Source organism: Monopterus albus, unplaced genomic scaffold, assembly GCF_001952655.1.
Source record: "Monopterus albus unplaced genomic scaffold, M_albus_1.0 scaffold115.1, whole genome shotgun sequence".
In the NCBI taxonomy this organism is placed as follows: domain Eukaryota; kingdom Metazoa; phylum Chordata; class Actinopteri; order Synbranchiformes; family Synbranchidae; genus Monopterus; species Monopterus albus.
The window spans coordinates 1347703-1367917 of NW_018127995.1; the positions used below are offsets into that span (position 1 = coordinate 1347703).

The window sequence follows — 20215 nt, forward strand, 5'->3', positions numbered from 1 at the left end:
ACTGCCGGTGCATCATCCATGCAGGACAACGTGGAGCAGCAACTCCTCACCTGCCAGGTAGGCCCTGCCCCCCTCCTGGGGATTGAATCACCCCCAGGTCAAAAGACATCTAGATAAAAATGGTGGAGGGTCAGCAGTTGTGGACATTTAAGAGTTGTTTAACCTGAAGAAGTCCTGAATACACACTGAAACACAGTGAATAGGTCACTGGAACAAAACCAAATGAGTTTCATAAATGTACTAAAGTCTGAGCTTTAGACTCAGGAGGAGTAGCACTGATTTAGAGTTGCCACTGATTAAACAAGTTTATCAGTCTGACATTATCCTCTGGCTGTGGGGGATTAGCAACTAATAATAGCAACTATCACAGATCTCTGGTCAGCTCATACGACGACTAATGTTTAAGTCTAATTTCAAGAGCAAAGTACGACTCTTGAGGCCTTTCCAAGCTCACGCTGCTTATTTCTTTGCTGAAATAACACAGTTAAGAAACCACAGGCCTGGAATGTTTTGGCTCAGAGGTTGAGATTTCTTTCCCATATTGTTTATTACAATCTCTTGTATGATGTTATAACTTTCAACATGTCAGGTTACATGCACCAAAGTTCACCGGCTCAGAATGTGAAGTTTGTTTAAGATGTGTTTACATGTCTGTGAGCAGACATGCAGCTGAATGTTATTGATCTGAGTCATAGGTCAGTGATCTGTTTGTGTTCACTGTCTCACTGCGGATAATAACACAATAATGCTGACAGTGACTCACAACAAATGTCACATTTATGTGCTGTATCTGGTGCATTCAGCTGCAGCAGGTTGAGCTGTGAATGGTGTCAGATGAACACAAAGACACCTGAGCTAAAATCTTAAAGTTGTTCAGTGAGTATCATCGTGTCGCTGTGTTAAAAGCACGTAAACACCAGGTATGTTGAGTTGTGATCCTCACAGACAGGACTGCACACACTGAAACTGAAAAGCCTCTTTTTTTTTTTTTGAACAATTTTTTGTAAAAGAAAAAAAAACCTACCAATGCCTAATATGGCACACATTTAATAAACCATTAATTGATTTTTTAAATGTTTAATTGGATTCTTTTAAATTAGAGTCTGAATAGTGACAGAATTTAGGATTAATGCCTCTAAAATGCCCCACCTGGGTGTGGGCGTCCACTGCTCCTGGACACAGACTGTCCTTATTAATTGCTGGGTTTTATTGTCACTTCCTTGTTGCCAGGTCAGAACTTTCCTCAACTAGTCTCAGTGAGTTTGTAAACCGTCTCCTGCTCTGATTTTGTTACCCATAAAGTTTACTTGTCCCTTCAAACCACAGCTGGAGGGAATGTAAAATAAAACTCTTTCATTAAAACATTAAACCTAAACGGTCATGTTCAAACTTTTTTATAGCTTTTTTTTTATCTGTTGACGCTGTCGCACTTTGTAAAGTTTCAGATATTATGCATGGTGATGATTACCTTAGTTACCCTTTGCAACTGTCAACCCAGAAAACAAACCAGAGCTCAGTTTATCAGACACTAAGTGTTGCTGTTATTTGCTCTGAGGGAGCAGTGTGGCCACGGAGGTGGTGGCCAACCCGGCAAAGATCAACAAGTCAGGTGTTCTGTCCAGTTTAATCCAGTGCAGGTTTCCTCTTGACCAGAACATAAAATACAGTTAAGCTGATGTGAAAAACTCCACACTAGAATTTATACTTTAAATCGAAGCTTAAATATTCACTTATACTTTTGTCATTACATTTAGCCTTAGTCATTATGTGAATGATTGTCTTATGCAAAAGCAATATTTAATTAGATTTTGCATCCAATATATTCGTGTTCAGGCAGAAACGTCCATCATGTCAGAGGTGGACAGTGCCAGAATTATAGAAACCAATGAGACTGGTGAGAAAAAAAGCTTGTTTGTTTATTTCTGTCTTTTTGTTTTTCTCAATCACCTGAACAACTACACTACATGCTGCTTTAGAGGTTTTGTGAACTCTCTAAAAATTGTTTACAAAATGTCTAAAATGCATGATTTTTTAAAATCTCCTTTCATGTTGACTGTAACATTTGATTTTGCATAGCAGCTGTCAGATATGTGTAGTGAGGCAAAGTAGAAATGCTCACAAAAACAAAGTGCCCATGCAAAGTACTTCAGAAATGTACTCAGATACTTGGCGTTTGAGGATCTGCAAGACTCAGCTTGTGTATAATAGTGTTCAGTCAATAGAATCGTGGCCCCACAGGTTTTATCACTAGGCTTTTATTCACAGCTGTGCAGGTATTTTCCTTCGCTGTGACGCTGAGAGCGTAACTCGACCCTCCATTAAAGTTTCAGAGGATAAACATGTCCCACAGTCACATGTCACTTTTGAATGAAGCTCTGTGGGCATCTTTACTACAGAGCCCAACTTTAACATCATACACAGCACATTTTTGATTTTAATACAATGGTGCCAGAAAGAGAATGAGCTGAAAGAGAGTGTAAAGGTTTAGTAAAGGAATCAAAAGCAAAAGTGAGAGCAAAATAAAAACTGGGTGTGTCTGGTGGTAATTTAAGAGGTGGAACCACCAAGACAGAAGCTTTGTCCTTGAGACTGAGACTCTCAGCCATGAACTGCACAGAGAACGATCTTAGACTGAGGCTTTTTGGACGACGTATTTAATAATTGCTTCAATGTCACTGTGCTGCCCCCTGTACTTAAGCAGTAAGTGTTTTACTCATCAGATCAGGATCACAGCCTCGTGATCGTACACCCCCTCCAACCAGTCAAGTTGCAGATGAGATGAAATTCCCCTCGGGTGTTCCTCACAGGTTGTGTTGATGAGAATGTGACAGACATGAAGTCACAGTGACCTTTGACTTTTGACCACTAAAATGTAATCAGTTCGTCCTCAAGTCCAAATGGATGTTTGTGTCCAATTTGAATAAACTAGTGTGTTTGTGTTGTTGTGTAGGAGATGTTCCTGGAGATCGAGCAGAAGGTGGCGAGCCTGTCATCGCTCAGTCAGGTTGCTGGTTTGCAGCAGCAGGATGAACTGGAAGCTGTGGGATCCCAGCAGGAGGTGACTGAGCTGCTCTTCTCCAAACTGCAGTTTCTCAAGGTCAACCTGATCTCCTTTCAGCAGCTTCTTCAGAACAGACAGGAGGAGGAGAGGACGACCGACCGCAGAGAGTCACTGGAGCAGGTGTGTACATGCAGTCTGTGAGAGGGAAACCACAGCATGTAGTGAAAAGTAAATGAGCCGAGTGTCATGTTAGTGTGAGTTCCTAACGCTGCTCTTAATGATGAAACTGGTGATGCTGAGGACTTTTTTAGTCAAAACATAACTACACTTTTGGTGATGATGAAGAGGAACCTGTTCATGTTTCCCTCTGTGTTTCTTCTTCACCTCTTGCTCCTCAGAAGTCGGTGCCTCAGCCTGAGCGTCCCCTGGAGTCTAAGTTGAAGCGCAGCTGCAGTGTTCAGGAGCTCTTCTCCTCACCAAGAAACAAGCTCCTCAGGCAGAGCAGCCTGCAGCAGCAGAAGGTCTGGACTCTAACTACTGTTTAAACATGACCTCCCTGAGTTTGGAGCTTGTCACGGGAGCACAAAGAGCAAAATCCAAAACTGTGTATTACTCTGAAATAAAACCTCAGAGACTTTGTCTGTAGCGGTGAGGAAGGGAACTACTGCCAACCTCAATGTAAAGAGCAAACTGGTACAACTGGTATTATTATTCAGGTGGTGGTAGTTTTTCACTTTTACCCTCCAGCTTTGTTGCTCTACATTCAAACCAGCAGCTCAATTCAAATGCATCAGAAACACAACAGTCAGTGTAGCAAAGCCCCACCTGCATCCAGACTTCACTGCATGCTGACACCATTGCTACACATGTAGGGTTTGTAAACATGATATGCTTTGTTTGTTGTGCAGGAGCTGGAGCAGATGCTGACGGAGCAGAGAGGACTGACTCATGCCCTCGCTCGGCAGGGCAGCAGGGCCCGACTTCACAGCCAGGAGCCAGACGGCCATAGCCAACTCTCACCATGGTATATAATGACATATGAGTGGTGTCCTTGCTCTATATTGTATATGTTAAGCATTATATAAACCACATACATGGGGTTTATTTTAGTTTATTTTCCCCCAGCTTTTCCCTGCATAGTAGAAAATGTCCATCCTGACATCCTAATATTGTCGTCTTAATGGTTAATGTGCTGACAGTGAACAACAACATCCCTGGTACTTTTGCTGCATGTGTTACAGTATGTTCACAGGTATGGATTCACAAGGCTCAGCGACAGCTGCCATTCACTGTGAATGAGACGTGGCTTTGCACAAAGCCTCACAGGTTCAAAAAGCACACAGCCTCAGTAAAGGGGGAAGTTGGAAAAGACTCAACTTTATGAAAATAAGCTGTGGCGCAGTGCGTGTGACAGCCGGGCGAGAGCCAGTCACCACCCAGGTGCAGAGTCGTTTACTGCTCCACTGCACTATATGAAGGGCTTTTAAACTAAATGGAGGAAAAACCTATTGCCACACTCTCCAGTTTCACATTGGTCTACGATGTGTCTTTAACAAGTTGCCGGGACCTAAAAGATAAGAATGATGTGGCGTGTGGTCTGTAGCAGTACGTACTGTAGTACTGAGACTACAGCTGTTCAGTCGGAGCTCAGGAGATAGATAGATACTTTATTGATCTCCAGGGAAACTCAGGTATCCGGTAGCAACAGCAGTGATTACCAAAATCACAGCACCCAAAATAAAGAAATGTTTAAAAGTGTAAGACTAGAATACAAATATATAGTGTATGCTCAACACAACAGTTACTTTGTGTCCATAGGTGTAAACACAACCTTGTCCTGTCTACAGTGTGTCTACCCTCCTTTCTCTTTTCTTCTGTCAATAGTCTCATATCCAATCTAATGTCTAAAATGTCTTTTTAAAAACAATGCTGCAGCTTGTTTCAGAATTTTCACACAGATGGAACTGGCCTCTTTAATTCTAATCAGCCTTGTTTAGCAATAAAAACATATTCAGTTCTAGAAAATGTTATTTCATTATGTAAAAAGGTATTTAGTTACAACATACTTATATTTTTCTTTGTATACAGTAATGAGTGACATGTACAACACAGCAGATGTTTGCAATTTATTTCCTGTTTTACTCTTTCACTTTGACTCAGTTCCATTTTATATCCATTTCCCAATTTGGGGAGATTAGTAGGAACGTGAGCAGACACTTCGGGTCCACCGCCACGAAGTACAGAGAGAATGAAAGGAAAATAGGAGAAAGGAGCATGAAATGAAGTGAAGTATTAATTTTCAGCCTTTTCTGTGCCTGCAGCCCGGCTCCTGCTGAGGCCGATGCGGAGGAGGACTCTGCTCAGAAGAAGTGGGATCACCTTCACAGTCGGCTTCTGGCTGTGGAGGAGAGCTGGCTGCTTCCTCCCTCTGAGGTAAAGCCCTCATCACGAGCGCTGAAGTGCTTGATTATCACTTTTCAGATACAAAAAGGAAAGAAAATCGGTGGTCTCACCGCACTTGATTATCACCTTCTCTGAGCAGAAGCCACTTTGTTGTGTCTTTGGTGTGAGGGGAACTCCTGCGGGGTTTATTAAGAGTCCTCTGTGTCTCTGACTGCTCTCCTGATGGTTTCCTCTCTCTCCTTATATGTGCCAACTTCTCTGTATATGTGACTCTCTCTCTCTGAAGGTGACAGACTCATCTGTGAGGCGCACTGATGGGACAGCAGGATGTATGATTGGCACACAAAGCCTGAAAGAGCTGCAAACCCACATCAATCACGTGAGAGAGCTGGGACATGAAGCTGCAGAGCTTCTGAGTCAGGTGAGCAGCTGATACCATGGCTGTTTACCCATGAATATCTAGGTCATGACATTTGACCCGTGGACTGAAGACATTCTCAGGAAACCTGCCAGATAAATCAGTGGCATTGCAAGATGATGATTAGCTCCTTAAAGTTATAATCCTTCTGATTTCATCTAATCCAACCCAAATTTAAATGTTATTTATGGTAGGCATCTGTTCTGCCTTTGCCATGTATTTACACTCAGTAGTCGTGGTTTGCATTTGCAGTAGCAGAGACTGATTGATTCACAGCAAACAGTGTGTAAACATATTGTGCAAGAGCTGGCGTCTGCACACGCCAGTTTCATTTCAGTTGAAACCATGGGACTTATTTTATTTAGACATTATTAATGTTCCCAAATCAGCCGTTAAGTGTTTCCAGCAGTTTTCCACTTTTAATTTCCCTCTTAAGTAGCTTTCGCTTACAGAGAACATAGAGAAGGCACCACCTGCTCTATGAGCTTGTTCCAGCTCCTCCGTGAAGCAGTTTTGCACTTAAAGCTTCACTATGTAGTTTTTTTTTTTTTCAAATAGTTTTGTTGTAGAAATCTGCTCCAAAACATGTCCTAATGTTGAGAGGTGCTGTCCAAGCCTCCTGGGACCCAGACTCATTGAACTGGCCGCAGTGTAGAGATACTAGCTTCTAGATACTCGTCCTCCAACTCCTCTTCCTCCTGATTCATGTTGTTTTGTGTTGAACATCTCTTGACAAAAAATGTATCATGACATCAGTGAGAAAAAGCAACAGCATAATTTCCATCTGACTGAGCGAATACTTGTGTTGATAGTCTGACTAACCCGTGTGACCCCAGGTCTCCTCTGTGGAGGGCTCCCGTCAGACCCTGGATGAGGGTTTGTTCCATGTGCTGTGCGGAGCATCCTTGTTCCTGTCCTCCATCAACAACCTGCTGCACTCGCCTGCTGGGACGATGCACGGTGAAGACGCTCATCTGTGGTCGCTGCAGCTGCAGGTGATGCTCCCTCCTCACTGCACCATACACTCAGAGTACTTCAGTTCTTTTGGATTATCTCGTTTCAAAGGAAGGATATTCAGTTCACATTCATAAAGTACAAATCATGGGACAAAACAAATAAAGTCATGATGATATATGCAGTTTCTATTTATCAAATAATCAATCACCTGTTATCAGCTGTTCTTCAAAAATGTTCAACATTTTCCCTTTAATCTAGGTTAAAAAGGAAGAAAGCAAGGACACAGTACAATACAGCCCTGTTTTGTTTCAGTGCATAAAGACTAATTCAGTTCCAAGTTGATACCGAAAACAAAATCAGAAAAAAAGACAGTACATCCTAGTTGTCCATCACAGATTCTGCTTCAGACAAAGAAACAGCTACTCATCAGATGACAGCATCCATTTCCTATGTTTCAATTTCTTAATCATTTGTAGACCACACAGACACTTCAAATGAACCGTTAACAATGATTAGTCACAGCCCAAAGTGAAATGCATTGCCACTTGGTTTATTTGGTGCCACCCAAGCTCGAATGACCTTGTACACATTTGTCCAACAAAAACATCAGAAAAAACAGAAGCGCTGCTGAACGGGATTGTTGTCTTTCCCTTTAGCAACTGTCAGCAGAGCTGGCCGCCCTGGGCAGCGAGCTGCTTACCCTGGGGTCAAAGGTCAGTGATGTCCTGGGGTCCGACTCTGCTCAGCGGTGTGTTGCGGACCTGAGCAGGATCCTGCCCGGGCTCCAAACTGCACTGAAGAGCAGGGAGAAGCAGCTCCAAAACCTGCAAGAGGAGATTGAACAGCATCAGGTCAGAGAGCATCACTAACTCGTGTTTAACTGCACAGGCAGGAACCAGAACACACCAGCCGACCCTGAAGTATCTGTTTGACTTAATTTTTATCTAAATTACTGTTGATGACCTCTGTGAGTTTCCTACTGTCTTTTGTCACCATACCTTAACTTAGTAACTCACCTCCACTACATAATGAATGAGTCTGCCTTGTTCCTACCTTATTTACCTCTTATTTAAAATGGAAATACCATTTTCTTGTCTGTTCACAAGAAGCCATTTGTTTGTATGCAGCCATTAACAGAACCAGTTTTGTCTGTCTAACCAACAGAGAAACCTCAGAGAGCTGCATGCAGCCTTCACCTCTAACCGGCCAACTGTTCACCACATAATTAATGAATTGAGTGGAACTCTGGGCCTTAATGAACAACTACAGGTATCACTTTACTGTCAAAACATACTCGTATTACAGATGCACTGAATTTGAGTGAACTGTTTGGTTATAAGAGTTTGAATTCAGAAGATAGAAATCGTGTTTTGTCATCATCTCTGTGATGACAGCTCACCTGTCTCTGTCATTATTGTCAGAACTCAGAGTAAACTCAGCAAAGGTCAAAGGTCAGGTAAATCAAATCGGAACTGCTGATGTTCGATGCCACTTAATTCCTTTCCGATTCGATACCAGGTGAAACCCGGGCTGGTGATAAGATATGAGGTGTATTATAAGGGTTTTATTAACAACAAAATATTGCCTCTCTTGTCACATTAGGGGTTGTTTCTGTACTATGACCTGGATGACTGAGAATCTGCACGGACAGTTACAGACTACACTTCCAGAATCTTGAACAACTGTTACAAAGCTATTTTCCTGTGGAAATTAATAAAGTTTTTCTTATTCTGATTCTCAGTGGCCACGACATTTACAGCATATGACTATGACAGGCGAAAGGAGAAGTAGTTCCAGTCAGCTGGGTCTTAGACTGTACTGGTGATAGTGTAATTGCTTTCTGTTGATCGATCCGCACATCACTACTAGAAAGCCGCTAGAGAAGGACATGTTTATTAGCCAACCAAAAGGTTAAATAACATGCGTTATGAGGGGCAAATGAATGGGGGAGAATATGAGTCCAGAGATAGTGAAAAGGTTCAAATCAGCTGAAGGACAAAGGGAGATCAGCATTTATTGTTCTTGTGACATTTTAATATCACGTATTGACAAGTTGCTGATTATGCTGTTAAGGACTTGACAACTTGGCAAGTTGACAGAGACCTTGCAGAGTACACGAGTTCAGAAGAGTCCTTTAACAAGTCTATAACACTCTGTCAGTAACACACAGTTGTGACATTGTTATCTGTCACAGTGTGCATGTGTTTGATTTCTAGGCTGCAGTTCAGATGCAGGGGTGTCTGCAGCAGCAGGCTGAGCAGGTGAAAGCCCTGCTGGATGAGGCTGACCGACACCACCTGTCTGCCTCTGTCCTCTACCAGACCACGCAGATACAGGTGTGCTAGCAGCTGGATTTAATCCCTGGGTCAGGTGTTTAGAAATTTAGCACGTTTATGGTGTAAGCATAGAAGCTTATTCACTTATTCCTAAATAAGAGGGGGTTCTGTTGCCACAAGCATGTTTGACTCTTCAAAGTGCGTGTCTTTCCTGTGTGCAGGAGGACCTGGATGCTGCTCTGGGTGGTGTTCGCTCCCGCTGTGAGGAGCTGAGGAGCAGCGTGGAGTCGCAGCATCAGTATGAGCGGCTTGTCCACAGCTATGAGGAGCTGCTCACTCTGGGCTCTGAACGCCTCACGCAGCAGCCTGACACAGAGCTCCGGAGCAGGGCCCAGCTCCAGCAGCAGCTCAGCAGACACACGGTCAGTCGCTGGGAGGCAGAGAACGTTTAGCTTGGAGCAGTATGGAGTGCTTTGGCATCTAAAAACATTATGTGCCCTTTCTTTGATTAGAAGTTCTTCCAGTTCCTGGGCCATCATTATAGGATCCTGCAGTACCTAACCTGGAGACTGCCAGAGAGCACCCTCCAGAGGTGGGAGGGTGTAGTAATGGGTCTGCAGGATAAGGTGGCCCAACTGCAGCAGCACGGACTGGAAAAGGGCACCAGGATGCAGGAAACATTGCAGGTAGTGCAAGCAATGCAGTTGAATTAAGTAAGAATTAAATAAAGCAAACTTTTAATCATAATAATCATTGTATTGGTAAAAAAAAACAAACATATGAACTATGTTTAAGAGTCGAAGACAAAGATGACAAAGTGATCAGAGAGCTACAGTACCAAGTGAAGACTGTATGCACTCTACCAGTTAAAGGTCTGGACACACTTTCCCAATCAGTTCAGTGTTTCTGATTTATTCCTGTTTGTGTCACCCTGTGTCATCTGTGCACAAGTCCCAGGCACTGAGGGTGCACAAGCCAGCCCCAGTGATTCCACTGTGAAAGCATGGAACGGGAAAGATGTACATAAATACTTTTGAAATTAGCAGTAGTGTAAAATGTGGCTGTTACTGTGCAGTACAGTAACTGCTAAATTTAATGTGACAAGATGTTTGTTGCATAGAAGAGTTTTCATTTCAAACATACAGTATAGAGTAATCCGTTGACCAAATTTTTATCCAAATTCATTAGAAACTTTATGAGAAATTCTGTAACCAGCTTTGATTTAATAACAGGCATCTCCTCTGTCTCAGATGTGGTCACAGTGGGAGGAGGACAGTGCCTGGTCAGACTCCCTGCTGAGAGGCATCAAGACTTCATTTCCCAAGATGCACGAGGGGGGCGATTCTGAGGAGCATGTGTCAGATAAGCTCTCTGTATACCAGGTAATTGTGATCAGATGATTTCGATGTACCAACAGGCGGCGGACTGGAGGACAGAGCACATTAACAGTGTTCTCTCATGCTCATGTGGAGATGGTTGTGTGCCCTCTTCATGCTGTACTTTTGGATTGCATTCAAAACCTAAATGGCTCAATAAAGGGTTTTTTTTCAGCTGGTATACACGATGTTCCTTGGCTTTAATGTGAGTTATTAGCTGAGCAGAAACTTCCAGCTACAGTTCGGTTTGGTACATGTCCTTTATTGCCCTGCTGTGGGGCTAGAAATGTGTCTCTGTCCTTCTGAGGTGTTGCAGTTTGTCCAATGCTCAACAAAGTGTGTATATAGTAAAGAAAAGACTAAGAGGCCACAGAAGGTGAGAGGATCTCTCAGTTTTACATGGTCAGGCTCAACATTCTATGAAATGTGATTGTATTAGTGATAATACTGGATGTTGTTTTGATGTAACCTCCACCTGCCTTTGCAGCCAAACTGCCATCGCTTCACTGACATGTTTGTAGTTCTCCCCCAAGTGAAGAATATCGTCAGTGTCAGAAATTCCTGATACCACTGGCTGGGAATTCCAAATTGGAGGCTGGCGTGAATGTTTTTCCCACTTCGCTGCTTGTAATTACAGTTTTAATGATATTACATTAACATGGCATAAATGAATGTCTAAAGCTCAAAGTGCAGCTGGTCCTGCTAACGTACAGCTAACAGATGCTAGGTCTGATAACACTGAGCTGAACCTGACGAGCAGAGACTGACAGGATGAAGATGTGGCATGGTTTCTCCCTGCGTGTCAGTGTTAAGCTGTGTGAGCATGTATCTGTTTGTACCAGTGCAGGAATGAACTTGTCTGTGTGTCGACTTGTGTCGCAGTGTGAATATTGCGTTTGCCTGTTAGGAGCTGGGTGGTGTTCTGAAGGCGAACGAGGCGCGGTTCAGTCGGATGCTGCAGAGGGGGCACCGACTGATGAAGCTGGGCTGTAGAGCAGTGGTTGTGCCCACCAATGAGCTGGAGGCACGCTGGAGATCTCTGCAGAGGAGAGTAGAACAAGGTCACACCAACATCAGCAGAAAACGGGACCTGAGCAGCAGGTGAGAACGACAGAGCACTGTTCTCCCTGCAGAGTCAGGACCACTTCTGCCTCTACACTGAAGACGTTCTGTCCATTAACCATCAAATGTTTTTATGTTCACTGAGATGTCAGAGCTTTAGTAGTTGGTTTAGCAGGGTGGGTTACATTGTGATCAAAACAAAATACAACAGTCGGATGTTGTTGTGGCGTGTGAACCTGAACTCATTATTGTTCACCAATAAACAGGTTTCTCCGTGACTCTGCCGTACTGGCTGACTGGATGGCCATGGCCAGAGAGCTGACTGACCAATGGAGCCGGCTCTCGGTCGCAGCCAGTGAGGAGACGGATGCTGAACAGTGGCGTGGCCAGTACCTCCAGTGTGTTGTGAGTACTCACTGTAAATAACAAACTCCTAAGAGAGAAGAAATCCTTTCAACCTGTCCAGATTCTTATACATGTCAATCATTTTCAAATGTATACTTTAATTAGTATGAATTAGAATTTAGTTTTTCCTTTTGCATTGTGTAACACCGGTTTCATCCAAGCCCTGATTTATTTTGGACTGCACTGGATTCAGAGAAGTAAAGAGCTCTAAACTAGTCCGTGGTCAGGAACTCCTACCACTGGACAGTGTGAGTTGATAATGCCAGATCATGTTGTATCAGGTCAGTTAGTTAATGTCTGCACTATGCTCACTTTTGTGTTACTGAGGAACAGAATATAACAAAGCCTGTTTTTTTTAGGCTTTCACCAAAGATCTGGAGGCCAAAACTGAACTGAAGGTCTCAGTGATTGGTGCCGGCACCCAGCTGGTCCAGATGTGGGAAGCAGATGGACACTCCGATGGAAGCCTGGAGGACCAGGCTGCTCCGCTCTCCCAGAGTTCAGACCTGAATCTGTGCTCCGTCAACACCCAGCTCAGACAGGTAGAGCTGGACTGGTCCAGTCTGCTGGATGATGTTCCTGTTGTCCAACAAACCCTGCATAAGGTAAGGATGTGACTTCCATAAAGTAATTGCATCGATTTGTCAGTTTATTAGGAACCCCTGTCTCAAACTGAGTCAGTCGAATCCGACGGTAATTCCTCCTCCATGGTGTTCAGTTTGTGTTCAAACTGCTTTAGAGGTGTTGGTTCAACTGTGTGATCGTTTTATGTAGTGTTTATATTGGTATTATATAAGTATTGTTTATATATTAATTTTAGATGAATGCTTTACATCTGCATACTTAACTTAATGTTATTACAGACAGATTTTGCCAAACGGAACAGGACCATGAACATCCAGTCCAGGCTTCTTCATCCACACTGACCAAAATAACAAGAGGAATTCATACTTTTCTAAATGTCAGGAGTTGTAGCTGAATTCAGCCTGTACTTGCTCACATGCGTTGTGCAGAGTAGTGTGGTATTTCGAAGACCACAACGCAGTCGTCCAGGCAGCAATTAGTTTCAGCCTCCCCACTGTGCAGTCCTCAGGACTCTTGTCACCCTCACTGTCTCTGTTCTGCTTCACGCTCTTTTTCTTTTCTGTCTTTTCTTTAAACCTCTTCACCTCTCAGCTCTCCTCTTATCCCTCTTCTTCAGCCCGTCTCATCTCCTGTTGTTCTTATTATTTTCTGCTCCTTTTTTCTCTTCCACCTCAGTTTGCTCTGCCTGCTCTTCAGCTTCATAACCTTTCTTTCTCTTTTTATGCCTTTTTCCCCACAGAAAATGTATATTAATCATAAATAAGTGTAGTACGTATGGTTTTAAATCATCACAAGGTAGAATCACTTCTCATTTCAGCAGGTAGAAAACATTTACAACTGAAGACCCTGTTTTAATGTTTTCAGGGTGCTGGCATTGTTTCCGGTGTTAATGAGGCTGCACAGGCTGGATATTACTTTTTCAGAAGCTGAGAATCCAAGAGCTTTTAAAGTACTTTATAGTACCATGATGAAGAAAATGAAGTAAAAACCAAATATTACAAAGACTAAAACACTCAAATAAAACAGTCAACAGATGTCTTGACTCTGTTGGTAATTTTACTGACATTATTTGTTGCTCTTCCTCCTCCTCAGCGGTGGGTCGAGACGCTGACCCAGCAGGGGGCGCTACTGGAGCTGCAGGCCTGGCTGGGAGCTGCTGAGTCTTTGCTGGAGGAGCATCGCAGCAGGATCAACCAAACATCCTCCACCAGTGCTGATCTCACACAGTTCCTGAAATACTGCAAGGTGGACTGATGCACTGCCACAAATGTTCTGCTTGCTCTGCTAGTGGTGGGGGGTTTAGTGCTTTGTTGAGTACTGCACCAGAGAACACTCTTGAGGCGCAGGTAGACATCTGGTTGGCTGACTGACTCTGTCTCCCTCTCCATCTATTCATGGTGTTCCTCCCAGGAGTGTCAGGTTGAGACGTCGGCCCATCAGGCCACACTGGACTATGTGAACCAGTCGTTATGGGCCTGTAGTACTGAGGACGACCATAGGGAGCGCTATAAACACAACCAGTTTGCAGAGGACCAGGGCTGTCTCAACCATCAGTGGCTCAGATTGCAGGAAACCCTCAACTCTCAGGTCAGACATCAAACGACAGCCTGTGACAATACAGCCCAGGGTTCACTCGCTAGTTTCTCCATCAGTGGGTGGATTTCACTCTGTCTTCAGGGATGTGGGTCTGTGTACATGAAAACTCAGTAGCTCTTAGGATTTCATCCATAGCAACTTCAGGACTTCTTGGTGGCTGGAGCATTAAAGTCCAGCAGACCTTGGACATAGTTGGACAAATAAACCCAACTCAACGCCCACTTACCTTCAGTAGCTTTCATCCACATCACAGTTTTTATCGAACTTTATCAAGATTCCATCACGTCTGTAGCATAATCCGGACGTCATAGCAGAGCAAGCACTACTTTATTCTAAACATTTAAAAACATCTCATTTCAGTTATGTGGGGCTGTGACACTTTTAGGACCTTAAGTAACAGTGAAAACCGTTTTATAAGATTTTATTAAATGTACAAAACTTACCAAAGTGAATCTACTCTTTGCTTGATTTGGATTATTCTTTTATTTTTAATGTGTTCATGATTAAAATTCTTTCTTTTGGTGAGATACTATTGTAATTTATAAGCCTTTATAATATTATTCAGTCCATGAACTTGAGAAGAATGAGTCTGACCTGCTGATGGGGTATGGGGTGTTCAGGTTCGGGAGGTGGAGCTAGATTTGAGGAGCAGAGCGCAGCTGGAGGCCCGACTGCTGCAAACCAACACCTGGATCACAGAGCAGAACAGCTGGATCAACTCAGCTCAGACACCCAGCAGCCAAATGGAGCTGCAGAGGAGCATCAGCACCTGTCAGGTCAGAGGTCACATCTATAGGAACAATCAGAACCCCTGGACCAAGCTTCGTATTTCAATTGTTAAGAGTCAGATTCACTGAAAGCTGTGGCAAAGAAATACAGAAACTTACGTATCCGGTTTTTTTAAGTCTGCAAAGGGTCGTGAGACTTAATCAGTACCGTTTATGAATCTTCCCCTGCATCTGTGTCAGGACTTGGAGGAGAAGATCAGGCAGAGGTCGGCAGCTCTTCGAGAGCTGAGAGACAAGCTTTGTGACACACAAGGAAACAGCAGCTGTGATTTGATCGCTCAGACAGATGAATCCATCCAGGCCTGCACGGCTCTCGCTCAACTGGTAAGTATATAATGTATGTAGAAGATACTGTGGCTGTACAAGTTGTATGACTGTTCTGGTGCCAAGTCACCCATCAGCAAAAACTGTTTACTGGAAAAAATAACATGAGCAAACAGTAACATTAGAAATGACAAGTATGCTGAATTTATTCAGGCTCTGAGTTTGAACTTACTTTAGTTCTAACGTGAACAGGTGCATGGTCCTGTGGTGTAGATGTTTGCCTGGGTCTCCCTCTTATCAGACCAGCCTTTTGTCTTTTACAGAAAGAATCAGTGAAACTTCGGCTCATTCGGGCTCAGCAGCTGTGGGATAGCGTGGAGAAAAACCTGAATGAGATGATGCTGAAAACCTTGAGAACATCTCAGACCCTCAATCAGTGCAGCCCTCAACTCTCCCTTCAAGCACAGATAGCGATCCATCAAAGGCTGCAGGTAGGACTGAACCTGACTGTTCTCAAACTGAAAGTCTGTACAAATAGTAAAGCCAGACATTGTCTTTGTCTATATACTAAATAAATTAATTAAATTGTTGTGGCTGCTTTGAAGACCTTTACTAAAAGTATTAAAGGGCCAGACTGGTGGCTTTCATGTCATGGTCTGTTAACTACAATAAAAAATATTCTACAGTCCAGTAGATTTGTTGTTTCTCCTCTTGTGCATTAGCAAGAATTGATGTTTCTGTCATTTATTGGAAACTTACACAAACCTATGTCAATACATGGGGAACACATCAACACATCAAGTGCCAGTAAAAAGCAAATAAACATACAACTGAAGATCTCCAGGAGGCAGAGCTCCAGTAACATATAGCCATCTGTAACGATGAGCCGTTTCCCTAAAACCCTGCTCATTACATTTCAGGCCTTTGACCTTTGACTCCAGGACCGTTCACCAGCTTGTTTAGGAGCTTTAGCCATGCCACACAGTCTTCATCAGTGAATGGAGCTGTAGATGTTATGAGCACTTTTAGGACCTCTTTTCAGTGTCGGGCACATTTGATAGGAAATGGGAGAATTCACCAAGTCATCATATTTGTAAATTATTCCAAATTTTGATGAAATAAAAATGTAAAGCTGTAGTACGAGCATGGTTCATACTGAAGTCTGGTTCGGACCTTGTAGCTGTGATGACTGACGGTGGTGTTTGTTGTGCTGGAAGCAGCTTCTTCATGAGGAGACAGAAGCTTCAAAGGCAGAGTGGGATGAACTGAGTCAAGCCATGTCCTCGCTCAGAGAAGTCATCAGTCCTGCCGCTGCCACGCTCCTCACTAAGCAGCTGAACCAACAGAGAGACAGGTGAGGTAGACATCTGCATGCAAACACATGGCACACACAAGAGACACAGATGTTCTCACACAGTAATCTTCTGTCCTCCAGTTGGACTGTGGTGTGTGGAGCTCTGGACCAGCAGCTCCAGAGGAGTCGGGGCATCTTGCAGGTCTGGGAGGTCTACACTCCACTGGCTGCATCTCTCTCCCAGCAGCAGCAGCTGCTGCAGAGCGACATCTCCTCTGCTCTGAGTGCAGCGCCTGAAGACGACAGCACGAAGGAGCAGGTCGCCATCAAGATTCACAGTGTTCAGGTGAGGTAATAAACTGAGAAGAACAATCGCTCAGAGGAAACCTCTCAGCACTGTGACTGTGTGGTACAGAGGACGTGAGGAAGTGGAGTTAACAGATGCTGTTGCCGGTTCTTCAGCTTCAGCTGTTTAGGTTTAGATTAAACAAACGGCGTTCCACTACACCAACACTACTGTACATGCAGAGGAGACTCTTCAGCCCTCTTATTTCTGTAACTAAATCTGTGTCTTTGTTTGTCTCTGCTGCAGAGTCTCTTGGAGAGGACTGGCAATTTGCATTCTAACCTGCAGGAGGTGCTGGATGCCTCCAGGGACTTAACTGACCACCTGGAACCATTAGCTGCTGGTCTGGTCCAATCAGAGAGCAGGCTGTTTTCACGTGACATCTCACAGTTCAGCCAGATGCTGTCAGGGAAGCTGGGTCAGCTGCAGGTACAGCTTCATGAATAACAACGTCTGTTTGTGGGATTTAGCAAAGTCACACTGGGCTTTTTATAACCACTGAGTTATGGAAGTGCACGGAGTGATGCTTGGGGTAACAGGGGCAGTGTTTGATATACGCTGTCAAGTAAATGGGGTCAGCTGAGGAACAGTTGAATGAGTAAGTGACTCTTTGTTTCCGATTTTAAAAATTAAGCTTTTTATTGTAACCTCCCTCGTGCTCATTTAATGTCTGTGTTACTATATCCTTCATACATCCTAAGGCTTTTGTAAACTTGATTGTTATTTTTTATTGTTTATAATGTAAAGCCATATACAAGCTAGGTTTTAAACTAATTTTGTTGTGGTAGTGCACACTTTCCTAACCTGTCAGTGGCATAGTGACCTATAGATTAAGATCAGTATGGCCCTGTGCCACACGTCTGTGTGCAGGAGGAGCTGCAGCAGCTGCAGGACTTTGAAACCAGCCTGGAGTCTCTGGAGAGAAACTTGGAGCTTTGGCACCAGCGTGTGCAGAATGTGCAGGCAGCAGACCAGGTGAGACGGCGTGAACGGGGTCATAAATGACTGTAGTACAGCTGCTTGATCCCAGTTTAGATTCTCTATTTTGAGATACGTCCAGATTTGCCTCTGTTTAATATATTGTAGCTGGAAACGTTTTGTATTCTTTAGACTAGTGTTTTTGTTGTTGATCAAACTTGTTAGCTGCTTCTGTTGTACCTGCAAACATTCTGTCTGTCAACACTGAGGCCTAAAGATGCTGTTCTCTTAGACAAGTGGAAAAAATGTGACTCAGTTGAGATTTCTCATGTTTTCAATACACATCGATAGAGGTTATAATCAGACTGTTTTATGAATCAAGTCTCGTTTTCCACAGTTTGAGTGCACAAATGTTCTGGAGCGTCTGACTGTGTCACACATCCTCCTCAGCACAAAGTTCGTAGTAAAATATAATGTTTAATTTGCATTTTTTCCTGAGCACATTAAGGACCCTTAAAATGATTTTGATGTTTTTAGGTGAGATTGATCTGTTTCCAGTGTCAAGAATGAAAATTCAGTCTCTTTGAAAGTTTGTCTTTGATCCATGTTGAAGCTTTTAAAATGTATTAATCGACTTAAATGAAGATTTATTAGCAAAATGAATGTCAGATTTGTTTTTATTAATGGAAGTGGATCTCTTCAGACACTTTTAAACCAGTAGTGAGGGACTTATCTTCATCTGAAAGGAGAGTTTACAGACACTGAGTCAGTAAACTGGCCCCTCAGCTGTGATGCGTTGTGTGCACTAGTCCAGACTGTTGTGATCCCTCTGAGTCTGAAATGCCACCATATGTTTGCAGGCTGGTCTTCTGGAGCTGAGCGGCCTGTCTGCTGACCTGGATGTGCTGAATGAGCTGAGCCGCAGCCTGACGCTAGACAACGCTGCTGCTTGCCGCCTTCAGCGCCTCAACCGCCGCTGGGCCGACACCTCCACCAGAGCCGAGGAGGCCCGCAGGTCGGGGGGTGCAGTTTAATTACATACTGTACATGAATGAACACTGTGACTTGTTTAGTGAGTTAAACAACAGAAAGCAGTCACTGTTTTCCAGAGCCCAAAGTGATGTCTTGAAAATATTTGTTTTGTTTTTGACCAAGAACCTAAAACCCAAAGATTTTCAGGTTTCAGTCATATTACAAATAAAAAAAGAGACATTTTAGAAATCTGCAACATTTTTCTTGATGAATGACCTGAAAACAAATAATCAGGAAGGCTGCTCATCAGTGTTTCATTACTCAACATTATCAATAGGAACCTGTTTATTTTTTTTAATAAATGATATATTTAATCTGAGTAAATCTGTTACTGGCATCTTGGGCCACTTGTTTTAGTCTTTGTTTAATTCAAACAGTGTTAAATATTGTACTGTGAACTTACTGACATTAACACCAGTCTGTTGTTAAATGTACATGATATAAAATGGAGCGTTGTTCACTAACTGCTGTGTGTGTGCAGTCAGCTGCAGACGGAGACGCTGAAGCAGCAGAACTTCGGGCAGAAGTGTGAGAGCTGGATGTCTTTCCTGCAGAGGATGGAGGACAGTCTGGCAGTGGATGTGGCCGGATCTTACGTCGGCCTCAGACAGCAGCTCTGCACACATAAGGTATCAAGCATCGTTGACAGACTTGACAAAAACACTCCAAACGCAAATATAATCATGATTTCTCTTGGGTGTTTCAGCGGTTTCAGGCAGAACTCCCCATTGCTCACCAGATCCTACATTCAGTCATCACTGAAGCTCTTCATCTGCTGCAGAAAGGAGAAGTGGGGGACAGGTACGAAGATCCAGCTGTAAACTCTGAGGCACACACAGGTTTTATTTGATACTGGGAGGTGAAAAGTTGGACTTTGACCTTCTCTTTTCATAGTCAAGCATGTGCTGTGGCTCTGCGTGGTGGCGAAGCTGACAGGCCTGTCAGTCCAATGCTTTGGTTCAGACTGAAATAATTGAACCACTACTTGATGAATAACCATGACCATTGTCTGTATATACAGGACTCAGTATTGAGTAGAACTTGTATTGTGTTTTAAATGTAAAACATGAGATAAATAACACTTAGCTGTGTTAATGTTTACAGGACTGACTTTATCCTGAAACTGGCTCAGCTCAGAGAGAACTGGCAGTTGGCAGTGCAGCGGGCAGACCAGCGATGCTGCCTGGTGCAGGGGCTGATGAAGCACTGGCACCTTTACAGCCACAGCCTGAGAAAGCTGCAGAAAGCGCGCCCTCCGCCAGCCACGACGCCCCCGGCAGCCCCTGCTGGTGAGAAAGACGGCAGCAGGGCTAGAATATCAGAGAAATTAGAGAGTGCAAATATGAGAATTGTCTAAAGTTTGTGGAGGATTCGTTGGACAGTTTATAGTCCCTCTGCAGGGACATAAATATTAGCTTCATGACAAACAGTTATTGCTTTAGATAGAAAACAACGACCACATCATCATTCATTTAATAAGCCCGTTAGCATTTC

General features: G+C 43.5%; 1 protein-coding gene across 1 annotated transcript; it reads left to right on the forward strand.

Annotated features, from left to right (window-relative positions):
- Positions 1–7: 7 nt before the first annotated feature.
- LOC109966619 (nesprin-2-like) lies at positions 8–20078 on the forward strand. The gene is made up of 29 exons (XM_020611575.1): positions 8–57; positions 2951–3181; positions 3400–3522; positions 3910–4025; positions 5323–5434; positions 5691–5825; positions 6659–6817; positions 7436–7630; positions 7944–8048; positions 8996–9115; positions 9277–9477; positions 9568–9741; positions 10306–10437; positions 11339–11532; positions 11760–11898; positions 12258–12503; positions 13576–13728; positions 13894–14070; positions 14700–14855; positions 15048–15191; positions 15455–15622; positions 16352–16485; positions 16567–16771; positions 17018–17200; positions 17642–17746; positions 18550–18704; positions 19203–19350; positions 19428–19522; positions 19826–20078. Exons 1-29 carry the CDS (start codon positions 19–21, stop codon positions 20076–20078), a joined length of 4497 nt encoding a protein of 1498 aa, XP_020467231.1. The 5' UTR covers positions 8–18.
- Positions 20079–20215: the final 137 nt, after the last annotated feature.

Bases quoted from the DNA above. Each gene is read 5' to 3' on its own strand.
- LOC109966619 (XM_020611575.1), top strand. From the start codon at position 19: ATGCAGGACAACGTGGAGCAGCAACTCCTCACCTGCCAG. The intron at 6,818-7,435 runs GTGATGCTCCCT...CTTTCCCTTTAG, and splicing joins TGTGGTCGCTGCAGCTGCAG to CAACTGTCAGCAGAGCTGGC. The intron at 16,486-16,566 runs GTGAGGTAGACA...TCTGTCCTCCAG, and splicing joins CTGAACCAACAGAGAGACAG to TTGGACTGTGGTGTGTGGAG.